This window comes from Amphiura filiformis, chromosome 13 (assembly GCF_039555335.1).
Source record: "Amphiura filiformis chromosome 13, Afil_fr2py, whole genome shotgun sequence".
Classification (NCBI taxonomy): domain Eukaryota; kingdom Metazoa; phylum Echinodermata; class Ophiuroidea; order Amphilepidida; family Amphiuridae; genus Amphiura; species Amphiura filiformis.
Genome location: NC_092640.1, coordinates 33,629,186 through 33,657,102, shown reverse-complemented (window position 1 = coordinate 33,657,102; position 27,917 = coordinate 33,629,186). Strand labels below are relative to the sequence as shown.

Genomic DNA, 27,917 nt, shown 5'->3' with positions numbered 1-27,917 from the left:
TTCCTCCTTTGTAAACTGCCGCATTTTGAACAGCAAGAATCACCTCAAAGTACTTACACGTGTCTCTAACATGAATGACAAGAACGCACGCAAGGCATTTTAAATTTTAAAGTTCCCTCCAAAACTAGTGTATTTGTTATGTAAATGAGCATGTCCAATCAGCCTTTTGTGTCAATTTCACAGGTGAATGATTTTCAAACAGTAAACAACTCATACACGCATGAGTCCGATGACCCCGGCAATAAGCATTATTTCATTAAAATTATTATTAAAGTTATTAAAACGAACACAACTAACATGGTTGCTATAATCTTTTGCAGGTTTTGCACGTTTTTCATAATTATAAATCATCGTTACCATGGTCCCCTCTTATTGCATTTCACTCTGTAATATGTGTAGCCGACACATGTTTTACACATATACTATTGTTTTTAAATAATAATGTTCGCAGCTTCAAGATGTGAACTGCACACATTCTACACTTTGCAATATGTATTGGTTAATAGAGAGAGGCCGACTGCTTTTTCTTTTGTCAGGTAGGTTTACTATTTAAAACAAATCCTCCTTATCATCATCATCATCATCATCATCATCATCATCATTATCATCATTATCATCATCATCATCATCATCATCATCATCATCATCATCAACAACAACAACAACAACAATATCATCATCATCATCATCATCATCATCGTCTTAATTGTTGTCATCAACATTATCATGCACATCATCATCATTATCATCATTACCATAAGTCACACCAGGACCATCATCATCCACCAACCTGGATACAATTAATCAAGTTGGCTCAATCGATAAGGCGTTCGACTATGGTGCGAGAGGTTACGGGTTCGAACAATGGCGGTAGTTTGGTACGTTCTCGTGGAAAAATTGAGTTAGCTTGAAATTCCCCTGGACAAGGAACTTTCTGCTTATTGGCCCGTTGTAACCCGAACGAAACTCGTCCGAATGTCAATTGTGGAATGTCTAGGGTTTGCGCTCTGAAGCCGCAAAGTCCCTGAGTTGATGGTAAAAGGTTTATGGTATTTTAATGATATGGGGCCGTAGTGGTCAGCAACGTCCTGTAAAGTGTGCTGAGGCTCGTGGATCAACGTCTAGGCGTTGTGCATGTGCGTAGTGCACTATAATCACTGTTTTATTATAATTCAAAGCTGTTGTTGTAATTTGACAATCTACGACAACTTAATTATTCATTAATTATATTAGAATATTAGAATTATTTTAGAATATACAGGGTGTCCCAAAAAAAGAGGCCCCTCATTGCGCCCTCTTTTTCTCCTATTTCAGAGAAAAGCGGATCAAGTATATGTTGGTATGTAAAGAAGCCTGTACCCGTTAGCTTTAATAAACCGAAACAATTATTTCAATCGGTTCATAACTTTTGAAGATATGCCTTTTTAAGTGCATATACCATGCATGAATATAAAACATTCCTCGATGATAACTTTATAAAATAACTTTATTTTAGGGAATGGGCTTTACCAGTTGGCTTATGAGTTATGGATTTTGTTAAGGGTTATTTTATGCCTTTTTGTTATATTATGTTTCTTACTTTCTTACTTTATTGTTTCTTGCTTTCTTTTTATTGACAACATGAAAGTCATTTCTCTTTTTGGAATAAAAGGTAGCCCTGAAAAGGGCTGTTTAGTTTGTCTTTGGTTCTTTTGAAGTGAGTTTACTGTGCTGCTCTGCCCTCTACCTGGTTGCCTCCTTGACGAATAAAGGTTTCAGCCCATGTCCTCATTGCATCAATTGCGTTGCGTACCATCCTTGTGAACCGGATACTTGCGAATGCAGCAGTTATACGGGGTTGCGAAGATGTTTGAAGCTAGCTGGTGATCCTCGCTTATAGTGAATGCTTTCCCAAGCCTAATGCTATTATCTATCCATGTCATTAAGCGTGTGTTTCTTTTAAATCTTTGATGTAGCCAAACCTCATCCGTGGACAGAGTGAAAAACGGGTACATTTCTCAAAGAGGGCACATCTTCACAAAATGTGAACCGATTGAAATAATTGTTTTGGTTTATTAAAGCTAACGATTTAAGGTTTCTGTACATACCAAAATACATTTGAACAACTTTTCAGAAATAGGAGAAAAAGAGTGCGCAATGAGAGGCCTCTTTTTAGTGGGACACCCTGTATAAGAAATTCAAACATATAGTTAATAACCTTGGTCTACAAATAATACATACGAATAGACATATGTGACGTGTCATGTCAAAAGGAGACACTTTTTTGGACAGGTTATCAATTTTGAGGTTTTTACATATCTTAAATATAGAGATATTTTGCTTCACAACGCCGGTTTGAGATATCGGCCTTTAAAAATATTATTTACAATGATGAGAGTAGGAATTACCTTGACAAATGTCTCAAAAAATACAAGATGCCAGTTATATTCCGGTCTAAAACTATCAGACAATATTTTTAACATTGATAACATCACAATTAGTCATAACATCATAATTAGTGCTTCGGAGTACCGCTAGCTTTATTAGTGTTTCGTAGCACTGTAATAAAAGGAACCATTAGTCACACTGTATCATTGTCATTAGTCATATTGTTTTTTATTATTTTTTATATTTTATTCATAATGTTCTTCATAAAAGGAACCATTAGTCACACTGTATCATTGTCATTAGTCATATTGTTTTTTATTATTTTTTATATTTTATTCATAATGTTCTTCATAATGTAGATTTTTTAATAATAAAATTTCAGACACGATTTCCATTCTTGTCCATGCAGACCGAAGTATGAAAATTTGAAGACTTAGTTATTTTCATTGATAAATCCCTGCGCGTCATACAGGGAATTTGCCATTTGGTCTAATACCATTTTGTCTAATATACATTTGGTCTACATCCATTTCGTCTAAACCCATTAGGACTATATCCACTACGTCCAATAATCATTTGGTCCCATAACCGTTTGGTCCGATAACCATTTGGTCCGATGACCATTTAGTCTAGTAACCAATAAGTCTAAAACCATTTAGTCTAACAACCATTTAGTATAATACCCATTTGGTTTATTACCAATAAGTCTAATAGCCATTTGGTCTATTACCCATTTGGTCTATTTGGTCTACAAGCATTTAGTCTGCTAACCATTTTTTGGCACGTCAAAGGGGGGAGGGCAAAGGTTTCTGGTACGTCAAAAGGGGTGAGGCAAAGTGAGGCAGGGGGGCGCAAGCGATTTTTGGCGGACCTTTTTGAGAATTCACCACCCCGAGGGTACACATAATGATTGCACAGCCCCTAAAGGAGGGCATCTGTTCTTGGTGTTTCATAAACAGTGTAACAGGCATAATACATCTATAATCTACACTATAATCCTTGGGGTCGGGTCAAAATGAAAAAATGGTATGACAAACATGCTAGAGAAAGAGGGGATAACCGACAGATTTGAATACTAACCGACTGAGCTTTGAATACTAACCAAGTTGCCAAGTTATAAGTTATATTAGAGAAATTGCGATGAAGTTTGAAACCACAAACTTTAACGTCTAAAGGATTATAGAGGATAATGTATTCAAAACCACTGTGCCATTAAAGCCGCTGGAAGTAGAAGTTAACGCGAGAAACTATAGTGTGCCGTAAATTATGATGAAAATATGTCATTTTAAGAACAATAGTTTTGCATATTTCCTCATAGACTTCACAATTACCTCTTATGTATTATCTAGTTAATAGACCAATTATTGGAAATCTTATTTGGTTTGGGTAAAAAACGTGGCACATGTTGCTGAAAATTACTGAATAAATTAAATTAAAATAAATTTTTGTTCCAAACGTCACGCTTGGTATATAGTTTTGTGTGTGCTCATCACGTATACCAAATCAGTTTGCGAAACGAAGTTTTGTCATGACTTCCACTTCAAGGGGATTAAGTTCCCGTAAAAATGGCCTGGTTTTACTTCAGCAAGCACTGTGCCATTCTTCTGGAAGAGTAAAGTAGGTGCATAACATTTTTAAATATAACATGTCATAGGTTGTGCCTGGTAAGAGAGGGGTAGGGAGTAGGAAAGGGAGGGTATTGAAGTTGACGGTAGCCAGGGGGCAGCTCCGGAGCTCCCCATGGCACATCTTGTCTTCCTTCTTGACCCTTCCCTGTTGGATGCTGGCCGCCGTGATAGTTTACGCTTTAAGGCCTTTTTCTGCCATATTTTGCCCATTTTTGTAAAAATGTTTTCCTTTGAGAATCGCCCCCACGCCCTCCTAACAGAAAAACCCTGACAACGTCACTGGGGATGGGGAAACAGGAGTGCGAGTGGGTATTATAGTAGGGGGTCAAGTTGGAGACAGGGAGTACAGATAGAGAGTAGAGGGAGGGGGGAATATGGAGAAGGTCGGAGATGGGAAACAGGAGGGGAAGGGGAGAGAGATTGAGAAGGAGGGAAAGAAACCGGAGGAAGTAATAAAGAATAGATATTTCATTAGGCTTTGCGTAGTTAATTGGAATATGAAATTGACAAAGCTGACGAGCCTTTATTAAATAATATATAGGCCTATGACTATCGTAAGAATATTAATTGAAACGTATAGCTAGTTTCAAAATAATGTGATAAGGAGATTAGCGCTGGGTCCTGACATAATCCTCGTTGAGTGGTTATCGCGAGTTCATTTATGTTTATTCAAACGAAGCGCCTGAGATAGAGTCTTTTGTCTTGACGTCGGACTAATAACCAAGTGACTAAACAAAAGAGATACATTTTGATGTAGTCGGTTAAAAGCTCTTACACATGCTCTTCTTTTGAACGCACGTTGATACACATGTCCCGAGTTTAAGCGACACGACGATGTTGGCGCAGTAACCAATCATACGTTCGCGTTGGAGTAAATTTGAAATCCAATCGATATTTCTGAAGTTGCCGTTCCAGTTGAAGTAAATTTTCAAACTTCATTTCGCAAACTCTCTATTGGCGATGAAATGACGTCTGAAACCATGGAGCTATTAAAGATGGAGAAGCAATAGATTGCGTAACGCATTGAACCCTTGTGCCGATTTGATTTCCGACAAGCTATTCATCGAAAGGTACCTTTTGTTCGAAAGTCGAGTGAAAGCGCCTACTGGAACGAAAAGTACCTTTTGTTACCATACAACCCAAGGGTGTGATTGAGTAGCCGTGAACACAAAAGGCACACATTAGCCGCCGATGTACAGTTCGTTGTCACCCACTGATTTTAGGTGCTTCATTTAAATAAATTGAATGCGCTAAGACTGCCATGTCCGCATGTATATGTGACCCGGCAGCACAAACGAGCCGTAAATTCCCTAAATTGTATTCTGAGTTATGGTGTAAAATGTGTACGAAGGTCGTATTCATCGGTCACTTAAGCTGGCGCGACATCTGTCTTATTTTGATAGTCACAACACCAATCAATAATCCTATTATTGAAGTGGATAATAAGCTTCTACCTTAGATGGCTATAGAACTTTTAATAGCTCTGGTCTTTGTTTGCTTTTGCTAAATCCTTTTCAAGTGGTGGGTTACCAGGCATTGTATTTTGTATAGGTATGCATAACCAACAATTAACAATGAGAGAACCTTCTTAAACCTCGTTGACTTGGGGATGATTTGAAATGACCGCCAATTATGACTGTTTGATATTTATTGCCAGCAATGTGGAAAAAGAGACACACATAGAAACGAAAAAAGCTATAAGGACCAAAGTTTAACTAACCATAACTCCGCTTCTGGATATCGTTTGAAGTCAAATGATATACCATTTTTAAGTTTATGATGTTTATTTTTAAACACGAAATAAAACAAAATTGACCGGGGAGGAATTTACGGCTCATTCGCCGTGGACGGTCACATATAGTACTGTATAATGGTAATAGCTACGTATACATGTAACATATAATGAGTACCGGTATAGGCCTATATAAAAGTTGTTTCACAAATAGACATTTTATTTTATTTTAAGAAGGAGATTGGCATAAAAAAGTGGCGTACCGAAGGGGGGTGGGCAGCTCTTCTGTGAGAGGTCTTGGGAGGGGATGAGGGAGGAAGAGGTGGAGGAGGGGATATGAAGAATGAGAGGGGACTGGAGGAAGAGAGAAAGAAGAAGAAATGAAGAGAAATAAATAAATAAATAAATAAATAAATAAATAAATAAATAAATAAATAAATAGAAGTAAATATATAGAAAGGTAAGGAAAAGGATAGGAATGAGAGGGGACAAAAAGTAAGAGGGGATGGAGAAGGGAAGGGAGAAAAGAAGAAGGAGTAATACTATAGCAAGGAAAGAATAAGTACAGAGAAAATAAAAGAAAGGAATGACAAATAAATTATAATAATTATTATAGAAACTAATCATAGCTACCCCCCCCACATAGGCCTAACACTAACAGCACTATAGGCAGCCATTCGATGATGTCAATGCCTTTACCAAGCAAAGGTCACCCAATTTCGAAAATTGGACGTTGAATGTACACTCTCATGAATATTGATTGTCAACATTTTCCAATATGTCAGCGCTCAAACAGGACACAATAGAACAATAGACCATGCAAGGCGTTGTCTGAAACAACCAAATATCTCCCAAATGAGGCGTGCAAGCAACGCACTGAAGGGTCTATTGTTCTATTGTGTCCGATTTGAGCGCTGGCATATTGGAAAATGTTGCCAATCAATATTCATGAAGTCGTGCGATCGACACCTACAGCTGTTGTGACACGATCTATTACCCTCAGACCACATGCGCCATGGTATAACGACATGTTGCGTGAGAAAAAGCGAGAGAAACGCCGTCTTGAGCGTAAGTGGACATCATCTGGACTTGAAGTGCACAAACAGCTGTACCAAGAAAAATGCACAGAGTACAAGGAGGAGCTTGAGAAAACTAAGACCAATTACCACAGAGCTCAAGTTAGTGACTGTGAGCAGGGCAAATTGTTCCATTTCATCGACAAGCTCTCTAGCGCTAAACCAGCTAAAGTTCTTCCAGTTCACGACTCTGCTCATGATCTTGCATGTGATTTTGCCACCTTCTTCACAGGCAAAATTGAGAAAGTGAAGAAAGAATTGGACAGTCTTTGTGACGCAACTCCAGTACAGGATGTTAAAAGAAACGTTCCCCAATTCTGCGAATTTCAGGAGGTGTCACACGATGCGATACGCAAAATCATCATGGACTCCAAGTCTAAGTCTTGCCCTCTTGACCCAATTCCATCCTGGCTGGTAAAGAGGTGTCTAGATGAACTGTTGCCTACTATCTGCGATATTGTGAACTGTTCGATAACATCTGGCGAGGTTCCTAGTTGTTTCAAAGAAGCCCGGTTGACTCCACTGATTAAGAAGCCAACGCTTGATCCGGAGTGTTTAACAAACTACCGCCCGGTATCAAATCTGTCCTTCATGTCTAAGATCACTGAAAGAGCAGTTGCAACTAAATAATCACCTTGACACGCACAACCTACAAGGCGAACGACAGTCTGCGTATCGCAAGCACCATTCAACCGAAACCGCCCTATTACGTGTTTCAAACGACATTCTTCGTGCAGCTGATGTACACGGGGAAGTTGCGCTTGTTTTATTAGATCTAACAGCCGCTGTTGATACCATTAACCACGATATCCTCCTGCAAAGATTGTCAAACCGGTACGGGGTGAATGGTACCGCACTTCGTTGGTTCCAGTCATATCTCTCTGACCGTACACAATCAGTGGTCATTGATGGAATCCAGTCTGGACATTCTCCCCTCCATGATGGTGTCCCACAAGGCTCCGTACTTGGGCCAGTATGTTTCTCAATGTATACTGCACCACTGGAGGACGTTATTAGATCATTTGATGGAATTGAGTTGATGGTGTATGCAGACGACACTCAACTATACATGGTCTTCAACCCTTCTGAAAGAACTGCCGCGATTTCACAACTCGAGCAGTGTGTGCTTCAGGTTAAATCCTGGATGACAGCAAACAGGCTGAAACTGATTGGTGGGAAGACAGAGATTCTGCATATCACATCTAAGTTCCTAAGGAGTTCATCACCAGTTCAGGCAATGTAGATCGGTTCAGAGCAAGTAAACATTGTGTCTTCTGCTCGGAATCTGGGAGTAATCCTTGACAGCAATCTCACCATGATCAAGCATGTGAACAACATCTGTCGAGCTGCGAACTTTGCACTATATAAGATCGGTCAGATTCGCAAGTACTTGGATCAAGTAACAGCGGCAAAGCTTGTACATGCATTCATTTCATCACGCTTGGACTGTTGTAACGGACTGTTATTCGGCTTACCAGAACGCGAGCTTGATAAACTTCAGCAGGTTCAAAACGCTGCAGCGAGAATGGTTGCTCTGGTGAAGAAACGACATCACATCTCCCCGGTATTACAAGAGTTACACTGGCTGCTAGTTCGGAAGCGAATTATGTTCAAGATCCTGCTCCTGACTTACAAGTCACTTCATGGGCTTGCGCCGAATTACATCTCGGAATTACTGACTGAATACAAGCCCATGCGTTCGCTAAGGTCCGGTACTAAATTCTTGTTGGAACCAGTGAAAACATCCACATCATACGGGGATAGATCGTTTTCAGCATCTGCACCAAGACTATGGAATGAACTGCCTATGACAATCAAATGTGCAAAGACTGTACTTAGTTTCAAATCTATGCTAAAGACGTACCTGTTTAATGACATGTGGTCTAACGACTGTGTTATTTTTCATTAATGATCATGATTATTTTACTTGTATTGAATTTCTGGCTCTTGCTCCATGGATGTGAGGTGCACTGACTGGCTCCCTGGAACCATGTCGGTGGGTCTCACATTGTTTGGTCTGTGTGCTCGCAGTCACTTTCTGGTTGGGAAGGGGCTGGGTGCACTCAGTCGAGCCATCTATGAGGTATTTGTGAAATGTATTTATTTATGACAGTGTTAATTACAGTAAAATTTTTGCTTGATATCAAACATGTTCATGATTTATATTGAATTAGTCTTTGTTTTGGCCCCAGCTCCATGTGAGGTGCACTGACTGGCTCCTTGGATCCATGTCAGTGGGTCTCACATTGTTTTGGTCTGTGTGCTCGCAGTCACTTCCTGGTTGGGAAGGGGCTGGGTGCACTCAGTCGGGCCATCTACACGTATGAGGTTTTTGTGTAATGTATTTACAGTAAATTATGCTTGATATCATACATGTTCATGATTTATATTGAATTTATACTTTGTTTTTGGCCACAGCTCCATGTGAGGTGCACTGACTGGCTCCCTGGAGCCACATCAGTGGGTCTCACATTGTTTTGGTCTGTGTGCACGCAGTCACTTCCTGGTTGGGAAGGGGCTGGGTGCACTCAGTCTGGCCATGTATGTGATTATTAATTGTGTGTACTGTATTAATTTATGCTTGTTGAAATATGATTCAACTCTACGTCTCCTGTAATCCTAAGATACCTGGTGAATTAGATAATGCTATTGCAAAACTTCACAACTGTATATATGAAATCAAAACTTGGATGATCCAAAACAAATTACAACTCAACAATGATAAAACTGAATTTTTCATTGCATCGTCTCCTCATAACACACGCTTTATCAACAATGTTTCGCTCGAAATGGGAGATTCAACCATCTTGCCATCAGAGTCAATTCGTAATCTTGGTTCATTTTTTGATACAAATATGTCTATGACAACGCACATCACTAATTTATGCAAAACAACTACATTTCATCTACGTAATTTAACTAGAATACGGAAATATATTGATAAAGATACTTGTAATCATATTGATAAAGATACTTGTAATCATCCTTCGTCTTCAACGTCTTCAAAACTGGGCAGCTCGACTTGTTTTTAATGTACCTCGCAAGCACGATTCGCAACCATTGTTGTCTGCTCTTCATTGGCTTCCTGTCCAACAGCGTATTATCTACAAACTGCTCCTCTACGTCTACAAGACTCTAAACCACTTAGCACCAGATTATCTGAATACTTGTCTTCATATTTATCATCCAACCCGTAATCTCAGATCCGTCAATGATTTCCTTCGTTTGGATTACCCCAATTAGGCTCACCTTAGAGCAGGCGACAGGACATTTACTTTATGTGCTTCACGGGAATGGAATAAACTTCCTATCACAATAAGAGAATCCATCACAATAAGAGAATCTTTTTCCATGATGTGTTTTACTTTGTTGATCTTTATATTTTATGACTTGTATTATGTAAATTTAAGGTTTGTGCTCTATAATGTTATTTACTTAAGGTTTTGCTTTGTGTACCTTAAGATGTTTTTATTTTTACTTTGTAAGCGCTACGAGCTTGTCATAAGGAACAGCGCACCAAAGGTTTTCTGTTATGTTATGTTATGTTATGATGTATTCCTGGTTTGTATTGAACTATACTTTGTTTCTGGCTCTCGCTCCATGTGAGGTGCACTGACTGGCTCCCATGAGCCATGTCAGTGGGTCTCACATTGTTTTTGATCTGTGTGCACGCAGTCACTTCCTGGTTGGGAAGGGACTGGGTGCACTCAGTCTGGCCATCTATTTATTTGTACTATTTATTTGTACTGTATTGATTATTATTATTATTGGCTGAATGATAGTGATGCTTTGTTATTTTTATATTTAGTTTTCTGCTTTTGTTCCATGTGAGGTGCATCGACCTGCCCTTTTGATTCAGGTCGGTGGATCTCACATCTCTCGTGATGTGTCTGCACGCAGTCGCTTCTCCGTGTGGGAAGTGGCTGGGTGCACTCAGTCTTGCCGTCTAACTATTTTTCTGAAATTTATTTATTTTGTTATTTATGAATGTTGTGCTATTTTATCATGTTGTGCAATTCTGTACTAGTAAATATGCTATTTAATTCTGTAATTAATAATTGTATTCACAGCTGGTCTGGCTTTTAAAAGATATGTTTTATTATGCTTGTTGATGTATAGGTGTAGTATTTTTAAGGCTTTTTAATTTTTATACTGATTTCATTATATCTCGATGTATTATTATTTTGTGATTAATTCGTTTTTACTGTAAAGCGCATTGACATGATTGAGGAATCTGCGATTCACAATGCGCTATATAAATGCTGTTTTATTATTATTATTATTATTGTTCAATTGGGCGACTTTATTGTTAGGTGCTTTTATTCATACATTGGGCGTATCGAGCTGCATCGGTTGGTCCGCAACCGGGATCCGCAATTATATTTAATATTTAATATTTAATAGGCCTACAAGTATTATTTCCTTTGCTTTATTGATTGATTCAGAAATAGTATGGCTATATGCTTCTCGAGTTATTAGCAAATATATCACATTTGAGGTCCAGGGTAGACTCGCTTGCCAGTCCTATATACGCGGTGCTTATGTAAATTATTATGGTAGGCCTATTATGATAAAACATGATGTGGACCGCGGCTAATGTCCTTAAAAATACTACAGTAGGAGCGATATCATAATTACTTCAAATCCTTATATGTAGGCCTATTGGCAAACATTGTGTAGATTCTTATATCCGCCACACAGAGCGCACACTTTGCCCACAGATATGTGTTCTAATATCTGTGCTTTGCCTATGCTGCTGAACTCACAGTGATATTTCCCTACCCAAAAAATAGCGCCATCTCTTGATATACGGGAATGTTTGACGGCGATATTTTGAGGCGTTTCCGAAACATCCCGATAACTGAACTATGAAAAACTATCCGTACAACAAATTTCAAAACAAAACCCGGCATGTAGAAGATCATTTTACAACTCTCATATTCCCAAGAATACAATACTGTATTGTAGAAAATAAATGGATTGATATTTGAATAGATTCAAGCAATTTCCGAAGGGCTATTTTGATAAAATTGTCATCAAAGGCCAATATGATGATGACATTTTGTATTCCAATTTTACAATATTTTTGTTTTGTTGAGAATTTTGGAAGTTTTCTAGGGTGCAAGTACAATGCACAGATACAAGCATATGGCATCTTCCGCCTTTTGGCGGATTTTTCCGCCTTTAACCATCAATTTGGTCATATCTTCGGATTTTATCGGACCTGCCTTTTACTACATATTCAACGCCTCGGCATGCGATCGGATGTATTACAACTCACAGACATACTTAAACAGGTAGAGGTTTATAAAAGCGAGTTTCAGTTTGCAGTTAAATACCGAATAATAGCATGGAATGTAACTATACCCCCATGGTAAGCAATTAAACTCTAAAGTTCCTAGAGCGATTTTTTATAAACTCATCACAAGAATACTCTGTTAGCAATATGAACAAAAGAGTTTATCCGAGTATTCATGATACCAGCATGGTAGCCCTCATGATAAATGCCTGGTATTGTCTCTTGAACATGCTTTGGCCGTGCTTGGTACAACCTTGAAAAAAGGTACAATGCAGTCTTTGGTTCGAGTCCAGTAAAGAAATAATAATTTGGTACGTGGTCAATAGGTGAAATATCGCTGTGGAACTGTCCGTAGCGAAATGGTAGAGCAAAGCGTGTTCACTGAGTATAATCAAATGAGCGCACAAACCAATTTGGGCGCTGCAATAGGTTTGTATTGTAGGCGAACCTCTGTTTTGTGTGCATGCGACAACTCAATCACACCCTTGGGTTGGATTACATCAAAGGGTACCTCTCGCTTGTGTAGATGCTTTCACGTGACTTTCGTTTCATCACTTATTGACAGTAGCCTGCCTATTATAGCGTTAATACGCTGTCAGGTCAGTAACCGATTTAATGGCGGAAGCCCTTTTGTCTCAAACAAAAGGTACCTCTCGATGAATAGCGTTTCGGAAACTCAAATAGGCACAAAGGAACAATAGGCGTTACGTAATCTATCTCCTTTCTATATTAGCTCCATGCGTGCAAGTGGCAATTTGGTCATCATGTTATATTGAATGCAATACAAAAGAATTGCATTGGAGCGGAGATAATTTATTCTATTCATTCGTAATCTGATAATTGGTTGGGCCTATATGCGAGACTCGAGTTTATTTTAAATGTTTATTTTTGCGAAGCTGATTTTTGTCAGGCATTGATCAAAATGATCAATTTCACAAAGAGGGAGGTGGAGATACTTGAGACTGACTTACTGACTGAACAAGTGAGGGGACGGGGCGATAGAAAAGGCGAGGAGAGGGAGAGACGGAAAGACTAGAAAAAGAAGAGAGAGAATGGGCCGGGGAGGGAGAGGGGGATACTGATTCTGAGGGGAGGGAGGAACTGAAATAGGGTGTGTTACATTGATACAAAAAGTCAGGAGGGAAGGGCAACACAGACCCGTAGCCATGATTTATTGGGGTGTGATCGGCTCAAAAGTGGACCTTTTGTGATTTAAGGGCTGATTTTTAACGTTTTTTACAGAAAAAAGTGGACCTTTTCATTCGAATTGGCAATTTGTCACATTAATGTGAATCACTTTAACTTCATCAAAGGCCTATTATAGGTATTAGAGGACATAAAAGCGAGAGGGGCACTAGACCACTAAAAACACCGGTATTCCACACACTATGTGTGTAATTCTTTAAATATAATCTTGTCTTATCCAGCCTTGATTGACAGCAGGCATCCACCTATATTGAAATACTAAACTGATTGGTACTTCCAGAGAAGATGATAAAAGAGGAGGTCGCTCGCTGCCCACATCAAATAAATAATGTGTGCATCCGCCTATTGATGGAAACAATGATCTAATCCGATTGATCAACTAATACGATAAGTGGCTTTGCGAGTCACGACTGTCTAGCTCTAAACGACGCATGCCCTGATATCAATTTGTTACGTCAGTTGACCGCGAATTATAATTTCTGTATTGTTTGGCATGACTGGCTGCTAAGTTTGACCCGAGATCCTTGTGAAAAAGACTCACATTTTGGATCCAAATAGCATTTTTGGACACGTTTGGACACAAAACGGGAGTATATGGAGAAACTGACACGAGTTTGAATTACTGATTACACTGGTTTTAAGTTTCCGTAAACTGCCGCAAATATTCAAATAGTTATCATTTAAATTTCTTTTCCTTTGACCTTATATTAATTTGACTGGAAAATTAATTATGCTTGACTTTCCATAACTTAACAATTTTTTGATTTTTTTTAATGGCAGTTGCGATATATATAATGCTTTTTCACTCGTTTAAAAATCATGGTCACCCTGGTTAGTATTATTTTTTTTAAAGAAAAAAAGCATGATTTGACTGCAAAATTGGGACTTTAACGATGTACTTCCGTGTGTGGAATATTTTCTCCACTAGAGAGAACTACCAAATCAGACTAGCGTGTGGCGGATGAACAGATTACCACAAAGGAAGTTTCAAGTGGTGTTTTAAGTACCCCAAACAAAGAAAAGTGAATAGAGGTTAACTGTGGGTAATCGGATTATATGTTCGAGCGATCTCCTCTTTTCTCATCTTCTCTGGTACTTCAAACTTCAATGAATTCAAATTACAGATCAACTCACATAATCCCTTGCGTTTTCGTTTCTGAACAATAGAGCTCCAGAAACTGAAAAGATAAAAAGACCCCTAGGGGTAAAATATCGTAAATAAATGTGTGGATTAAATTCACATTTATGTAATCGGTTTGTTTCAGAACTTCTTTATTGGAACTACTAAATACACTTTTCAAACCGACGCAGCCACAACTAACTTCTAAAAGTGGGACTCAACTAAAATCCAAGTGTTCGGACTGCTTTATTACTGACAAAGCTGGTCATTATCGAATTCAAAAAGACAATAGCGTTTCTTTTCGAAGAACTTGGTTAAACTAAGTTTGCATTTATTAAATCGGCAATTCGATTTATTGGAAACTCATTTTTGTTTGCCGATTTAGCAACCGATAACGCGATGAAAAAACCTTGGGTTTTTAATCGAGAAACCTGTTATTTTTCATTCGAGAAACCAGGTTTCTTGCCGAGCGAAAAAACACATGACCCCATGTTTTTCTTGTAACTTGTAAGGTTTTATACATACAGAGTTCCGAAGAATTACCCCCACCCTAAAATTACAAAACATTTCTTTGAATAACTATGATAACTTGACATGCAGTTTGTTGATTTGAAAAATTCAAAAGCTGTGAATAGAGGAATCATTTTCTACCCACCCAAAGTGGTCTCGTTTCCAAAAACTATTTCCTTGGTCAAAAACAACCACATTTTCTAAAATTATTGTTTTCAGAAAAAATTCTGACTTCTTGCCACATAACATACATAATGTACAAAACGCTCTCGATTTCAATGTTCTAATAAAGAACTTTGGGAATAGGACTCGCTATATATTTTAACCGGCGAATAATCCAGGGAATAATCACACGGCTTGGTAGATGCGTCTTGGTTCACTCGTCTCGACTAGTCCCTCAGATTGGTATTCGGTTCATCGTCTCTTCATCATAGGCCTGAGTAGGGGCGCTAAAATAAAGTTCTTCATAGAACCAGAGGTTCAACCAGGGACTTATTTAGGCTTTTAGAATCAGCCAAGCACGAGTATTATCACACAAACATGAAGACAATCAAAACCCAATTTACTGTTAATTAAGTTATATTTATTACTTACTACATCTTCTTCATTCGGTATGAAACTTTATATTAAAACTAACAAGAGAACTAGGAGTAGAACAAACTCCATTATCCAGTAATAATTAGCGAGAATTGTACTCGCTCTAAACTAAGAAGTTGTGTTAAAATCTTGACGCACACGGAGAGTTTATGGAGAGATGTTAACCATCTGAGTGAATGCCACAGACTACAATTCATTCTCAGTTTGCGTCGTACACAAGACATTCGTTCACAAAAGACCATTGTGACGTTTAACGATAGTCTAATCGAAATGATACGAGAGAGTGATCTCACTCGAGGTGAATGACACCATAGTTTTGAATAAATAAATAAATTAAAATAGAAGGCACGGGCTATAAAATAATATATCGCCACAACAATGTTAACATTTTACACCTTGTTTCTATTTTTAATTCTATTACCCCCACGACCCACTATTCAAAATCGCGCACTGTGATTTGTTGAAACGCGTCACGTGAAAAACCATTAATTAGCGATAAAGTGGCAGGGGTAACGAACTTCTATCATCACAGCGCACAGCAAAGCGCACAGCAAAGCGCACAGCACACCTGCTTATGTAGGGGAGAATGGAATGCCAGGGGTGTGTTATTGTATGTGCATACCTGCTTATAGGGGAATGTTAGGTTGTGTTATTGGAATGTGCATACACTTTGGCTACGCGTAGGCGCTCCATCTTGAGGTAAACAACTTGAAATATTTGGGCAAAAATGTGATATTTTCTCTTTAAATCGCACTATTTTGTGGTAATAGAATAGAAATAAAGGGTGCAGCATTATCCTTTACACGCAAATAATGTGTCCTCGGCAGTAAAACGTTTAAATAATGGGTTCGGCTGCGCCTCACCCATTATTTACGTTTTTACTGCCTCGGACACATTATTTGCGTGTAAAGGAACATGCATTACCCTTTATTTCTTAATTATTTTCATTAACAGCTTATCTAGCTGTGGCGCTGAGCTATGTTTGTATTCTTCAGCAACGACCAGACCCATCTAGAGGGGGTGCTTTGAGGTGGTCTCTTCCATACAAGGAAATATGTTTTTGCCAAGGAGTGGTAGCACCTAAATATGTCAAAACTTGTCCAGGAAGAGACCAGAGAGACCTGTGGTTTGTCGATGACCCAAGTCAATTAATTATGAGACAACATTGGAAGAAGGACATACTTGATGAACTTATGAACCGCACTTCATATTGTGGTAAGAAACTCTTCTTATTATTATTATTATTATTATTATTATTAGTAGTAGTAGTAGTAGTAGTAGTAGTAGTAGTAGTAGTAGTAGTAGTAGTAGTAGTAGTAGTAGTAGTAGTAGTAGTAGTAGTAGTAGTAGTAGTAGTATTATTAGTATTATTATTATTATTAGTATTATCATCATCATCATCATCATCATCATCATCATCATCATCATCATCATTGGCATCATCATCATCATCATCATCATCATCATCATCATCATCATTATTATTATTATTATTATTATTATTATTATTATTATTATTGTATTATTATTAGTGTTATTATTATTATTATTATTATTATTGTTATTGTATTATTATTAGTGTTATTATTATTATTAGTAGTAGTAGTAGTAGTAGTAGTAGTAGTAGTAGTAGTAGTAGTAGTAGTAGTAGTAGTAGTGGAGTAGTAGTAGTAGTAGTAGTGGAAGTAGTAGTAGTAGTAGTAGTAGTAGTAGTGGAAGTAGTAGTAGTAGTAGTAGTAGTAGTAGTATTTCATCATCGTATCAGTGTCTTCATTATTTGTTTGAGACCTTTCCAAACGTTCGTGTAATTTATGCATAAAACGGCCAATCTATCTTTTAGTCCAGGAGCAAGATCTCACAGGGGCCCTAAATAAGGTGTTGGTTCATACCCCACTACATACAAGGTTTGACACCATAGGTAGTTAGTATGGACCCTCTAGATCACTGCTAGGTAGGTAGTGGTCTCAAATTGTATTTTATATATGGACGTATAATCACATAAAATCACAAAAAAATAGGACAAAATTAAGGGGTAGGGGAGATATAAATTCCCATAACTCAACTTTTACTCATAATAATGAATTTATTTTGGTATGAATATGTAGCTAATTGATTGTTCTAACTGCCTAGTATTATTTGAAAGCAAACCTAGGTTTCATTTGATCATGATTGGAAGTGGTCAGTCCATACACTAGTGAAAAATCATTTTTTCACAACAATGCGTAGGGTGGGTGTTTTTGTGACATTGGCTTCAAATTTTACCAATTTGTGCCAATTTCTTTTTTTCAAAATTAATTAAGTTTCCATTTTTTAATTTTGTATTGCTTGCATGTTGGTTTGTGTTGTGTGGGTTTGGGGTAGGTGTGTGTGAGTATGTGGGGTGGGTGCGGGGTGTGTATATGGTTCAGGGTTGGGGTGTTTTACATGTCTTAATATGTCACTCGGCTGAACTATATAAGTTCTATTAACAAAATTTGTTTGGCAAGTTGCCATTCATGTAATATTTTGAATATTTATATGTGTGGGGTGAGATCAACCGCTGTTTGTCAGGAAAATAGACTGAAAATGTAAAAAAATAGTTACTTTTCCACATGTAGCAGCGTGTGTAACAAGGGGTAGGGGAAATATAAACCATCATAACTCAACTTCAACTCATGATAATGAATTCATTTTGGAATTGTAGCTAATTGATTGTTCAAACGTGTTAGTATTATTTTAAAGCAAAGCAAACATTAATTGTCAGGTAGATAGCCATAAACTGTGAGAAAGGGTTACTTTTCTATGTATAACCATGTCAAATATGGCATTATTAAGGGTAGGGGAAATAAAAACCACCATAACTCAACCTTTACTCATAATAATGAATTCATTTTGGTATCAACATGTAGCTAATTGATTGTTCTAACTTTCCAGTATTATTTTTAACAGAAAAACCATAAGATAGACATAAAATATGATAAAAATGTTAATTTTCCAATGTGTAACAGCGTAAAATTTGACAATATTAAAGGTTAGGGGACGTACAAACCAACGTAACTCGACATTTATTCATTATAATTCATTCATTTTGGCATTAATATATAGCTATTTGGCTGTTGTAATCTTTTAAAGCAAAATAACCATTAATTGTTAGCTGGAAAGACATAAAATGTTTACAAAAATGTCAATTTTTCATGTGTAGTACCGTAAAATATGACAATATTAAGGTGTAGGGGACATTCAAATCACCAAAACTCAAGTTTTACTGATGAAAATGAATTCATTTTGGTAACAATATGTAGTTAATTGATAGTTCTGACTTTCTAGTATTATTTAAAAGCAATTAAACCATTAGTTGTGAGGTAGATAGACATAAAATGTACGAACATGTTAGTATTCCATGTCTAACAGCGTAAAATATGATAATATTAAGGGGTAGGGACATACAAATCACCAAAAACAAGTTTTACTGATGAAAATGAATTCCATTTTGGTATCAATATGTAGCTATTTGATTGTTCTCATTTTCTGGCATTATTTTAAAAGCAATTACATGTAAACCATTAGTTATCAGGTAGTTAAACATACAATATGAGAAAAATGTTGATATTCCATGTCTAACAGCGTAAAATATGACAATATTAAGGGGTAGGGGACATACAAATCACCAAACTCAAGTTTTACTGATGAAAATGAATTCATTTTGGTATCAATATGTAGCTATTTGATAGTTCTAACTTTATAGTATTATTTTAAAAGCAATTAAGCCATTAGTTGCCCGGTAGATAGACATAAAATGTATGAAAATGTTAACATTCAATGTCTAACAGCGTAAAATATGACAATATTAAGGGGTAAGGGACACACAAATCACCAAAACACAGGTTTCACTGACGAAAATGAATTCCATTTTGGTATCAATATGTATTTGATTGTTCTCATTTTCAGGCATTATTTTAAAAGCAATTAAACCATTAGTTGTCAGGTAGTTAAACATACAATATGAGAAAAATTTTGATATTCCATGTCTAACAGCGTAAAATATGAAAATATTAAGGGTAGGGGACATACAAATCACCAAAACTCAAGTTTTACTGATGAAAGTGAATTCATTTTGGTATCAATATGTAGCTATTTGATAGTTCTAACTTTCTAGTATTATTTTAAAAGCAATTAAGTCATTAGTTGTCCGGTAGATAGACATAAAATGTATGAAAATGTTAATATTCAATGTCTAACAGCGCAACATATGACAATAGTAAGGGGGTAAGGGGACATACAAATCACCCAAACTCAAGTTTTACTGATGAAAATTAATTCATTTTGGTATCAATATGTAGCTATTTGATTGTTCTCATTTTCTGGCATTATTTTAAAAGCAATTAAACCATTGGTTGTCAGGTAGTTAAACATACAATGAGAAAAATGTTGATATTCCATGTCTAACAGCGTAAAATATGACAATATTAAGGGGTAGGGGACATACTCAAGTTTTACTGATGAAAATGAATTCATTTTGGTATCAATATGTAGCTATTTTGATAGTTCTAACTTTCTAGTATTATTTTAAAAGCAATTAACATTACTCGTCTACTTGTTGAGAAAATCAGTGATACATAAAAACACCGATTTGACGACTGCTAACTTTCTAGTATTATTTTAAAAGCAATTAATTCATTAGTTGTCCGGTAGATAGACACAAAATGTTAATATTCAATGTCTAACAGCGTAAAATATGACAATATTAAGGGTAAGGGACATACAAATCACCCAAACTCAAGTTTTACTGATGAAAATTAATTCATTTTGGTATCAATATGTAGCTATTTGATTGTTCTCATTTTCTGGCATTATTTTAAAAGCAATTAAACCATTGGTTGTCAGGTAGTTAAACATACAATGAGAAAATGTTGATATTCCATGTCTAACAGCGTAAAATATGACAATATTAAGGGGTAGGGACATACAAATCACCATACTCAAGTTTTACTGATGAAAATGAATTCATTTTGGTATCAATATGTAGCTATTTTGATAGTTCTAACTTTCTAGTATTATTTTAAAAGCAATTAACATTACTCGTCTACTTGTTGAGAAAATCAGTGATACATAAAAACACCGATTTGACGACTGCTAACTACATTTTTCCCTTGTGTATTCATGCGCAGATAGTCTTAAATATTGCCCGAATATTCCCGTTTCATTTTAACCTGTATGACATTTACATTAAGAAATTGTATTTAAACACGATTTTGAACACTAAAGTTGCTAATATTATATCAAGTTGTCACATTTTGAATGTAAAGATGGCACTATATGACTGATAAACTTGGGCAGAAGCGGGCAGAAGTCTGATTTAGTGGTATAAACCCTTGAATTAAAATGACCACGTGGTGATACATAACTGGGTGGAATATTTCCTAAAAATTGCAAAAGGTTAATCAAAATTGTTAGGATATAATGCAATATATTTCTTAATTTACATTTGATTCACAAGTTGACAAATATTTTTATCACCAAACTCGATACAAAAAGTCTATGCAAAACATCATACTTTAAAAGTATGTACATAATTATGCTATACCGATAGATAGACATAAATTGTATGAAAATGTTAATATTCAATGTCTAACAGCGTAAAATATGACAATATTAAGGGGTAAGGGGACATACAAATCACCAAAACACAAGTTTCACTGACGAAAATGTAGCTATTTGATTGTTCTCATTTTCTGGCATTATTTTAAAAGCAATTAAGTTTCCCACGAGGGGTTGAAGGTCATAATGGGGCCAATACTAAAAAATGATCCTATCATGTTGTAATGTTGTAATCTCAAATTGTTCCTCTCATCGCTAAGAATTTAAAAGAAGACAATTGTCATAGTTCTACGAAGCTTAGTTCAGGGGTTATAACGTCGAATATATCAAAAATATCATAAATAAAGGTCAAATTTTAAAAATGGTCCAATTGCACCAATTAACGTAAGAAACCTCAATCGAATACTACATTCAAATTTTGGTGCAACGATTTGTATTCCCGTGTTCCCCTTCACAGTTAATGCAGCCAAAGTTGAGTTATGGTAATATTTCTCCTACCCTTAATATTATCATATTTGACACTGTTACACATGGAAGTTTTTTCTCACATTTCCTTTGTATCTACATAACAACTAATGATACTAGAACGTTAGATGAATTCATTATCACGAGTAAAAGTTGAGTTATGGGAGTTTATATTTCCCCTACCCCTTGATATTGTCATATTTAGGGACCGTTCACAAACACTTGTAAGGGGGGCCTGATGCAAAAAAGGGGGGTCTGGAAATGTTTGACCCTCCTAAGGGGGGCCTGAAAAAAATGACCAAAAATGTTCCTGGAAAAATTTAGTTTATATGATTTTCTATGGGGTTGACCCATAATTTTCATGTCAAAAAGGGGGGCCTAAAAATGTTTGAGGTCTGTAAAGGGGGGGGGGGCGAAAACTTTTTGCGATGAAATTTTTTTGCATCAGGCCCCTCCCCGTTACAAGTGTGAACGGCCCTTACGCTGCTAGATATAGAAAATGACTTCTTCTGACAGTTTCTTTGTATCTACCTGACAACTAATGATCGCTTTGTTTATAGAAAGTTAGAACAGCCAATCAGATACATTTTGATACCAAGATGAATTCATTTTCATGAGTAAAAGTTGAGTTATGGCAGTTATAAATTTCCCCTACCCCTTAATATTGTCATTTTACGCTGTTAGACATAGAAAATTTACCTTTTATTCACAGTTTCTGTATATCTGCCTGACAAATAATGGTCGCTTTGCTTTAAAATAATACTAGAAAGCTAGACCAATCACTTGGATATATTTTGATACCAAGATGAATTCACTTTCATGAGTAAAAGTTGAGTTATGGCAGTGTACATTTCCCCTACCCCATACTATTGTCATATTTACGCTGTTAGACATAGAAAACGTACCTTCTTATCACAGTTTCTGTGTAACTACCTGACAACTAATGATCGCTTTGCTTTGAAATAATACTAGAAAGTTAGAACAATCACTTAAATACATTTTGATACCAAGATGAATTCATTTTCATGAGTAAAAGTTGAGTTGTGGCAGTTTATATTTCCCCTACCCCTTAATATTGTCATATTTATTTATGCTGTTAGACATAGAAAAGTTACCTTTTCCTCACAAATACTGTGTATCTACCTGACAGATAATGGTCGCTTTGCTTTAAAATATACTAGAAAGTTAGAACAATCACTTAGATACATTTTGATACCAAGATGAATTCATTTTCATGAGTAAAAGTTGAGTTATGGCAGTTATAAATTTCCCCTACCCCTTAATATTGTCATTTTACGCTGTTAGACATAGAAAATTTACCTTTTCCTCACAGTTTCTGTATATCTGCCTGATAAATAATGGTCGCTTTGCTTTAAAATAATACTAGAAAGCTAGACCAATAACTTGGATATATTTTGATACCAAGATGAATTCATTTTCATGAGTAAAAGTTGAGTTATGACGTAATACATTTCCCCTACCCCGTAATATTGTCATCTTCACGCTGTTAGACATAGAAAAGTTACCTTTTCCTCACAGTTTCTGTATATCTGTCTGACAACTAATGGTTGCTTTGCTTTAAAATAATACTAAAAAGTTAGAAGTTCCCCTACCCCTTAATATTTTTCTATGTTATGCTGATATACGAGGGAAATCAACATCAGTTTTTGTTAGGTTTTTTGGGTTTTTTTTTAAATTTTTGTCTTTTTCCCAGTGGTTTCTCACGTCCTAGACATAAATATTCAAAATATTACATCAATGGAAACTTAACGGATTTTGTAAATGGAAGTTGGTGCAGTGTAGTGACATATTAAAACATGTACACACACACCCCTCCCCATACCCCCACACATACCTTATGTACACCCAGTACCCCACACACACCCCGTCCCACAGACACCCCAACGAACTCATACCTATTATAATGATTGGAACTGTTACAATAATGTTTCCCTATATATTCTTAACATTAAAAACAAGATAAAACATTAAAATGGAAATTAAAAAATTAAAAATGGAAACTGAATCAATTTTGAAAATATAAAGTGGTATAGTTGTGAGATTTGAGGCCAATGTCAAACATTACACATATGGTTTTAAAAAATCAGATTACCACTCATTTATGGACTATATACTTCCAAACATGCTCAAATGAAACCTGTTTTTGTTTAAAAATAATACTAGAAAGTTAGGAAAATCATTTAGCTACATATTGATACCAAAATGAATTCAAAATCACGAGTAAAAGTTGAGTTATGGGAATTTATATCTCCCCTACCCCTTAATTTTGTCCTATTTTTTGTGATTTTATCCCGGGGGGATCACTCGTATACCAAAAACGTCGAAAAAGGGTCGATTTTTGGCCTTGTGGCGGCGTCGACGTTTTTAGAAAAAAGGGTGCTTTTCAGGTAAAGTTTCGACGTTTAGGGTATCTTTTTTCAATTTCAATGGATTTGATTTAGAGTTTACGCCATTTAGGGGTCCATTTTAGTTCCTGTAGGGGTAAGATTTTCAGAGCCTTACGCCAATAAGGGGTGAAATTGTTCTACACTGATTACGCCATTTAGGGTCCATTTTTGAGGTGCTGGGACGAGCATGCATACCACTTTGGTAAGCGAGTGACCCCCGGGGATTTTATGCGATTTTACGTCCATATATATAAAATGACCTGTAATATAAGTGATACCACAATTTGAGACCACTACCTACCTAGCAGTGATCTAGAGGGTCCATACTAACTACCTATGGTGTCAAACCTTGTATGTAGTGGGGGATGAACGAAGTCATTTTTTTTTTTAGGTTGCTGCTCCTGGACTATTTATAAACCGAGCGGTAATGATCTGGACTTGTAAACAAAGAAGTTTCGAATCGCTGGTTCGAGTCCCATCGATGCCTGATCGCATTCCGAAATGAGTCACTTGTCGATAAATCGTGGAATATCCGGCTGTCATAGTAGATCTACCAAGACACAAGTCTCTCTTAGTCCAATAAATTCCCGAAACCATCGTGCAAATCATTTTAAATTTACTGCATTTGGCATAGATACGGTACTTATTCGCCAGGGAAGTGTTACGTGTAATCCGATTATCACTATGTCAACTGGATCACGCTTTTGAGTTCTGCACCACGATCGAAATGATCGCATTACAAAGTCTATGGCATGTACTACCAATTCCAAAAGGTGGTGATCCAGTTACCAGGGAGTTATGTAACCACTTCGCTGGCGAATAGCGCTGATCATTATAGGCTATGGAGGCATTTCAACAGCACCCTTATTTGGTGTTCGTGTTTCTTTAGTCATAAGGATTCAGAAAAGGTATAGTTTGACATATCTACGATGTATAGTTCGATTAAAAATATAACATCGTGACGTCATAGGTCTAATTTTGGCACCACAGGTAGCAAAATGGTCTCTAATTACTGGTCTTTTCATGACAAATCAGAAAAATAATACTTTGCGCTATTTATGATTTTTTGTTACGTTAGTAGCACATCCAAATCGACAACACCCATTGAGTATTATTAAATCAATTTGACCTTGACAAATTGTTGTGTTACCTGGATAAGAAAGCACTCAAGATACTTAAAAACTATGCTTTTTCTGGTTTCTTGCAACAAGACAAATATTTTTTTATCAAAATCAGAGCAAATTTCATTTTCTCCCGGGGGGGGCAAAATTGGACCTATGACGTCACAATGTTGCTCTTTTGCCCATAACTCCATAACCTTACATCATAGATATGTCAAAGTATGACCTTTTTCTACTAAAATGAGGGTACTGTTAAAATGCCTCCATAGCCTAGATTAATTAGCACTATAAGTACTACCACAGATTTTTAAATCTGCCTAATATAACAACTTTAACATGATTGTAGTGCATGTAAACTGAAATCAATTGCACTATCTAGCAAAACTACTAGGTGAGGGAAACAAATCATTTTTATACCACAACATGTACGTATAGACGAATCCAACGAGCCAAGTCATGGTCAGGATTTGGTCGGCCATTTTCGGGTCCCCGCATGCACCAAACAGGTGTTGTGAGTGCCCAATTGGGTGGATTAAACCCGCTTAAAATTCGATGTTAGATTCTTTTGTGTGGTAAACTGTCATCATTCTTTTGTCTATACGTGTAACACGGGTGATAGAATGCATTTTAAAATAACCTTCAAGGCCGCATCATTTCACATTTTAGGTGAGATAGTTGGGTCCCCGTCGCGGCTATGGCTGCCATTGAGGTGCAGGAATGCATGAAATTGGATTCGTCTATAAATATCCACTTGTCTGCTTCATACATTGTTGTTAAAGTGGTCGCGACTTCATACAAATTGGTTAATATTGGTTCTTATCCTCTTTCTAGCCAATGAGTGTCTGACTAGTCCCTGCGACCCTAACGCAGCTTGTAGCAACAACCCTGGAAGTTTTGAATGTACCTGTAATGCAGGATTCAGTGGGGATGGATTAAATTGTACAGGTACATTTTATGAAAATAATTTTTAAGTTGAAAATGTGGCCGTAAAAAGCATGACTATAATTAATAAGAAATTGCTGTTCAAAAACTTTGGATGTCTTCTCGCAGTTTCGTCGTCAACACGTGTAGGCCTATGCTGAAACGATCGTTTGTCCTTTAATGTAATGTATAAAACCTTAATGTATAAAACATTACCAAACTACACGAAACAATACTAAACTTTAGTATATTCATGTTGAGGGGCCAAGTGGACTTACGGTCTTCTTGCGCTCAGGTCTTCAATTATACCTGTAATGTAGGATTCAGTGGGGATGGATTCAACTATAGCGGTAAATGTATTAAAATAATATTAAAATAAGTCAAATAAACGTGAACTTGTAAATACAAAGAGAATAATAATGTGGTGGAAGAAGTACTGAAGTGTAAAAATTAGTTCTTAGAACATTTCGCGTTAAGTTTTTAAGGTGTGGAAAACTTTGCTCAATCTGTTTAAAATCAGTCTTCATATAGTTTCGTTTTATCAGTCGTCTTAGGGCATTTAAATAAAGGCACACAATTTAATGCCCACGTGACCACATGGGCGCATACATTTATACAGCGTCTAGACAGGATGTCTGGAAAAGTGACCTTTGGCACAGCGGGGGTCTTCCTGTGTATTTCAATTGGAAACGCGGGATGCATGTCCAAATTTTCTAGCATATTTGTCATTTTTTGCAACTTTGTAGTATTATTGTAAGAGTTTCCGTCGATAACTTTTTTTTCCGTCGACCAAAACTTTCAACAACATTTAGTTCTTGAAAACATACTAAAAAAACAGAATCTCCCAATTTTTAATTAAGTTGCACAGAGATAAAATTATCTCTTAGCATTGTAGCACATCTACTGATCACTTGGTGGTCTTGGTATGGCGGCGCCCATGGGTCACGTGGGCATTAAATTTGGTGCCTTTTATTTAATACCCTATGGTAACTGTTTATGTTGATAAGTTAGTTTGATGTCTGAATGTATGCCAGTTACTGAAGTATTTGATAACTGGTTCCATTTTATGTTATAACTTATTTCTTGACACTTTTAAAAATCCTTCTCCCACATGGCTAGGGTCTTCAATTCATTTCAAATATATTAACGTCGGAAAAAGATCCTTGGATTTGTATCGAAATTTAGAGGAACTCCAAAAAACTCTATATAATGTTATAAAAAAGATATTCATTGATTGGAGAATAAAGGAAACACAAATAAGAAACTGGAAGAATTCCAAGCTTACTCTTGGCAATCAAGTTAAATTTTGTTTATCGAGCTTCGAAATTTAAGGATACTTAAGAAGAAAGTGTTTGTGGTGCATTAGTTTGTTGAGCTGCAAATTGTACTGAAAAATGTTAAAACTCATCACCTTGAATGACCTCTGATGGTGTTTTGAATAATCTGTGCACAACCCATGCTGTCTTTTAGACATTCTTGTTTCTATTTCTAGTTTGCTCTGACTATTTGGGCATGGAAAGTGGTGATATAAAAGATGCCAATATTAATGCATCGGCGATACAATCAGACACATACCCAGCCACGAACGCAAGGCTGAATGGTGACGGTGCCTGGCAAGCATATGATTCTAATATTGAGTGGATTCAAGCTAACATTGGTAAATCTCATCCTGTATAATTTGTAACGTTTTGAAAGCTAAAAATATTGAGGGCGGTATTAAGATTTATTTGTAAATTTACGAGTGGCAAAAATTGCCGAAAATGAAAAAAAAAACGAACAAAATAACATAAACTAGTTGCGATGCAGGGTACGGAGGCAGCATCATGGAATCAAGCTTTTAGCCCTTTCAAGGTATAGACGAATCCAACGAGCCAAGTGATGGTCAGAATT

General features: G+C 36.6%; 1 protein-coding gene across 1 annotated transcript in view; it reads left to right on the top strand.

Moving 5' to 3' along the window:
• Positions 1–442: 442 nt before the first annotated feature.
• Positions 443–27,917, top strand: part of LOC140167258 (probable carboxypeptidase X1) — a 32,985-nt gene continuing 5,510 nt past the window's right edge. Inside the window, exons 1-4 of the mRNA XM_072190597.1 lie at positions 443–536; positions 16,490–16,750; positions 25,938–26,051; positions 27,520–27,684. Coding sequence (XP_072046698.1) covers positions 491–536; positions 16,490–16,750; positions 25,938–26,051; positions 27,520–27,684 — 586 coding nt within the window. The 5' untranslated portion in view covers positions 443–490. The remainder of the gene's footprint in view (positions 537–16,489; positions 16,751–25,937; positions 26,052–27,519; positions 27,685–27,917) is intronic.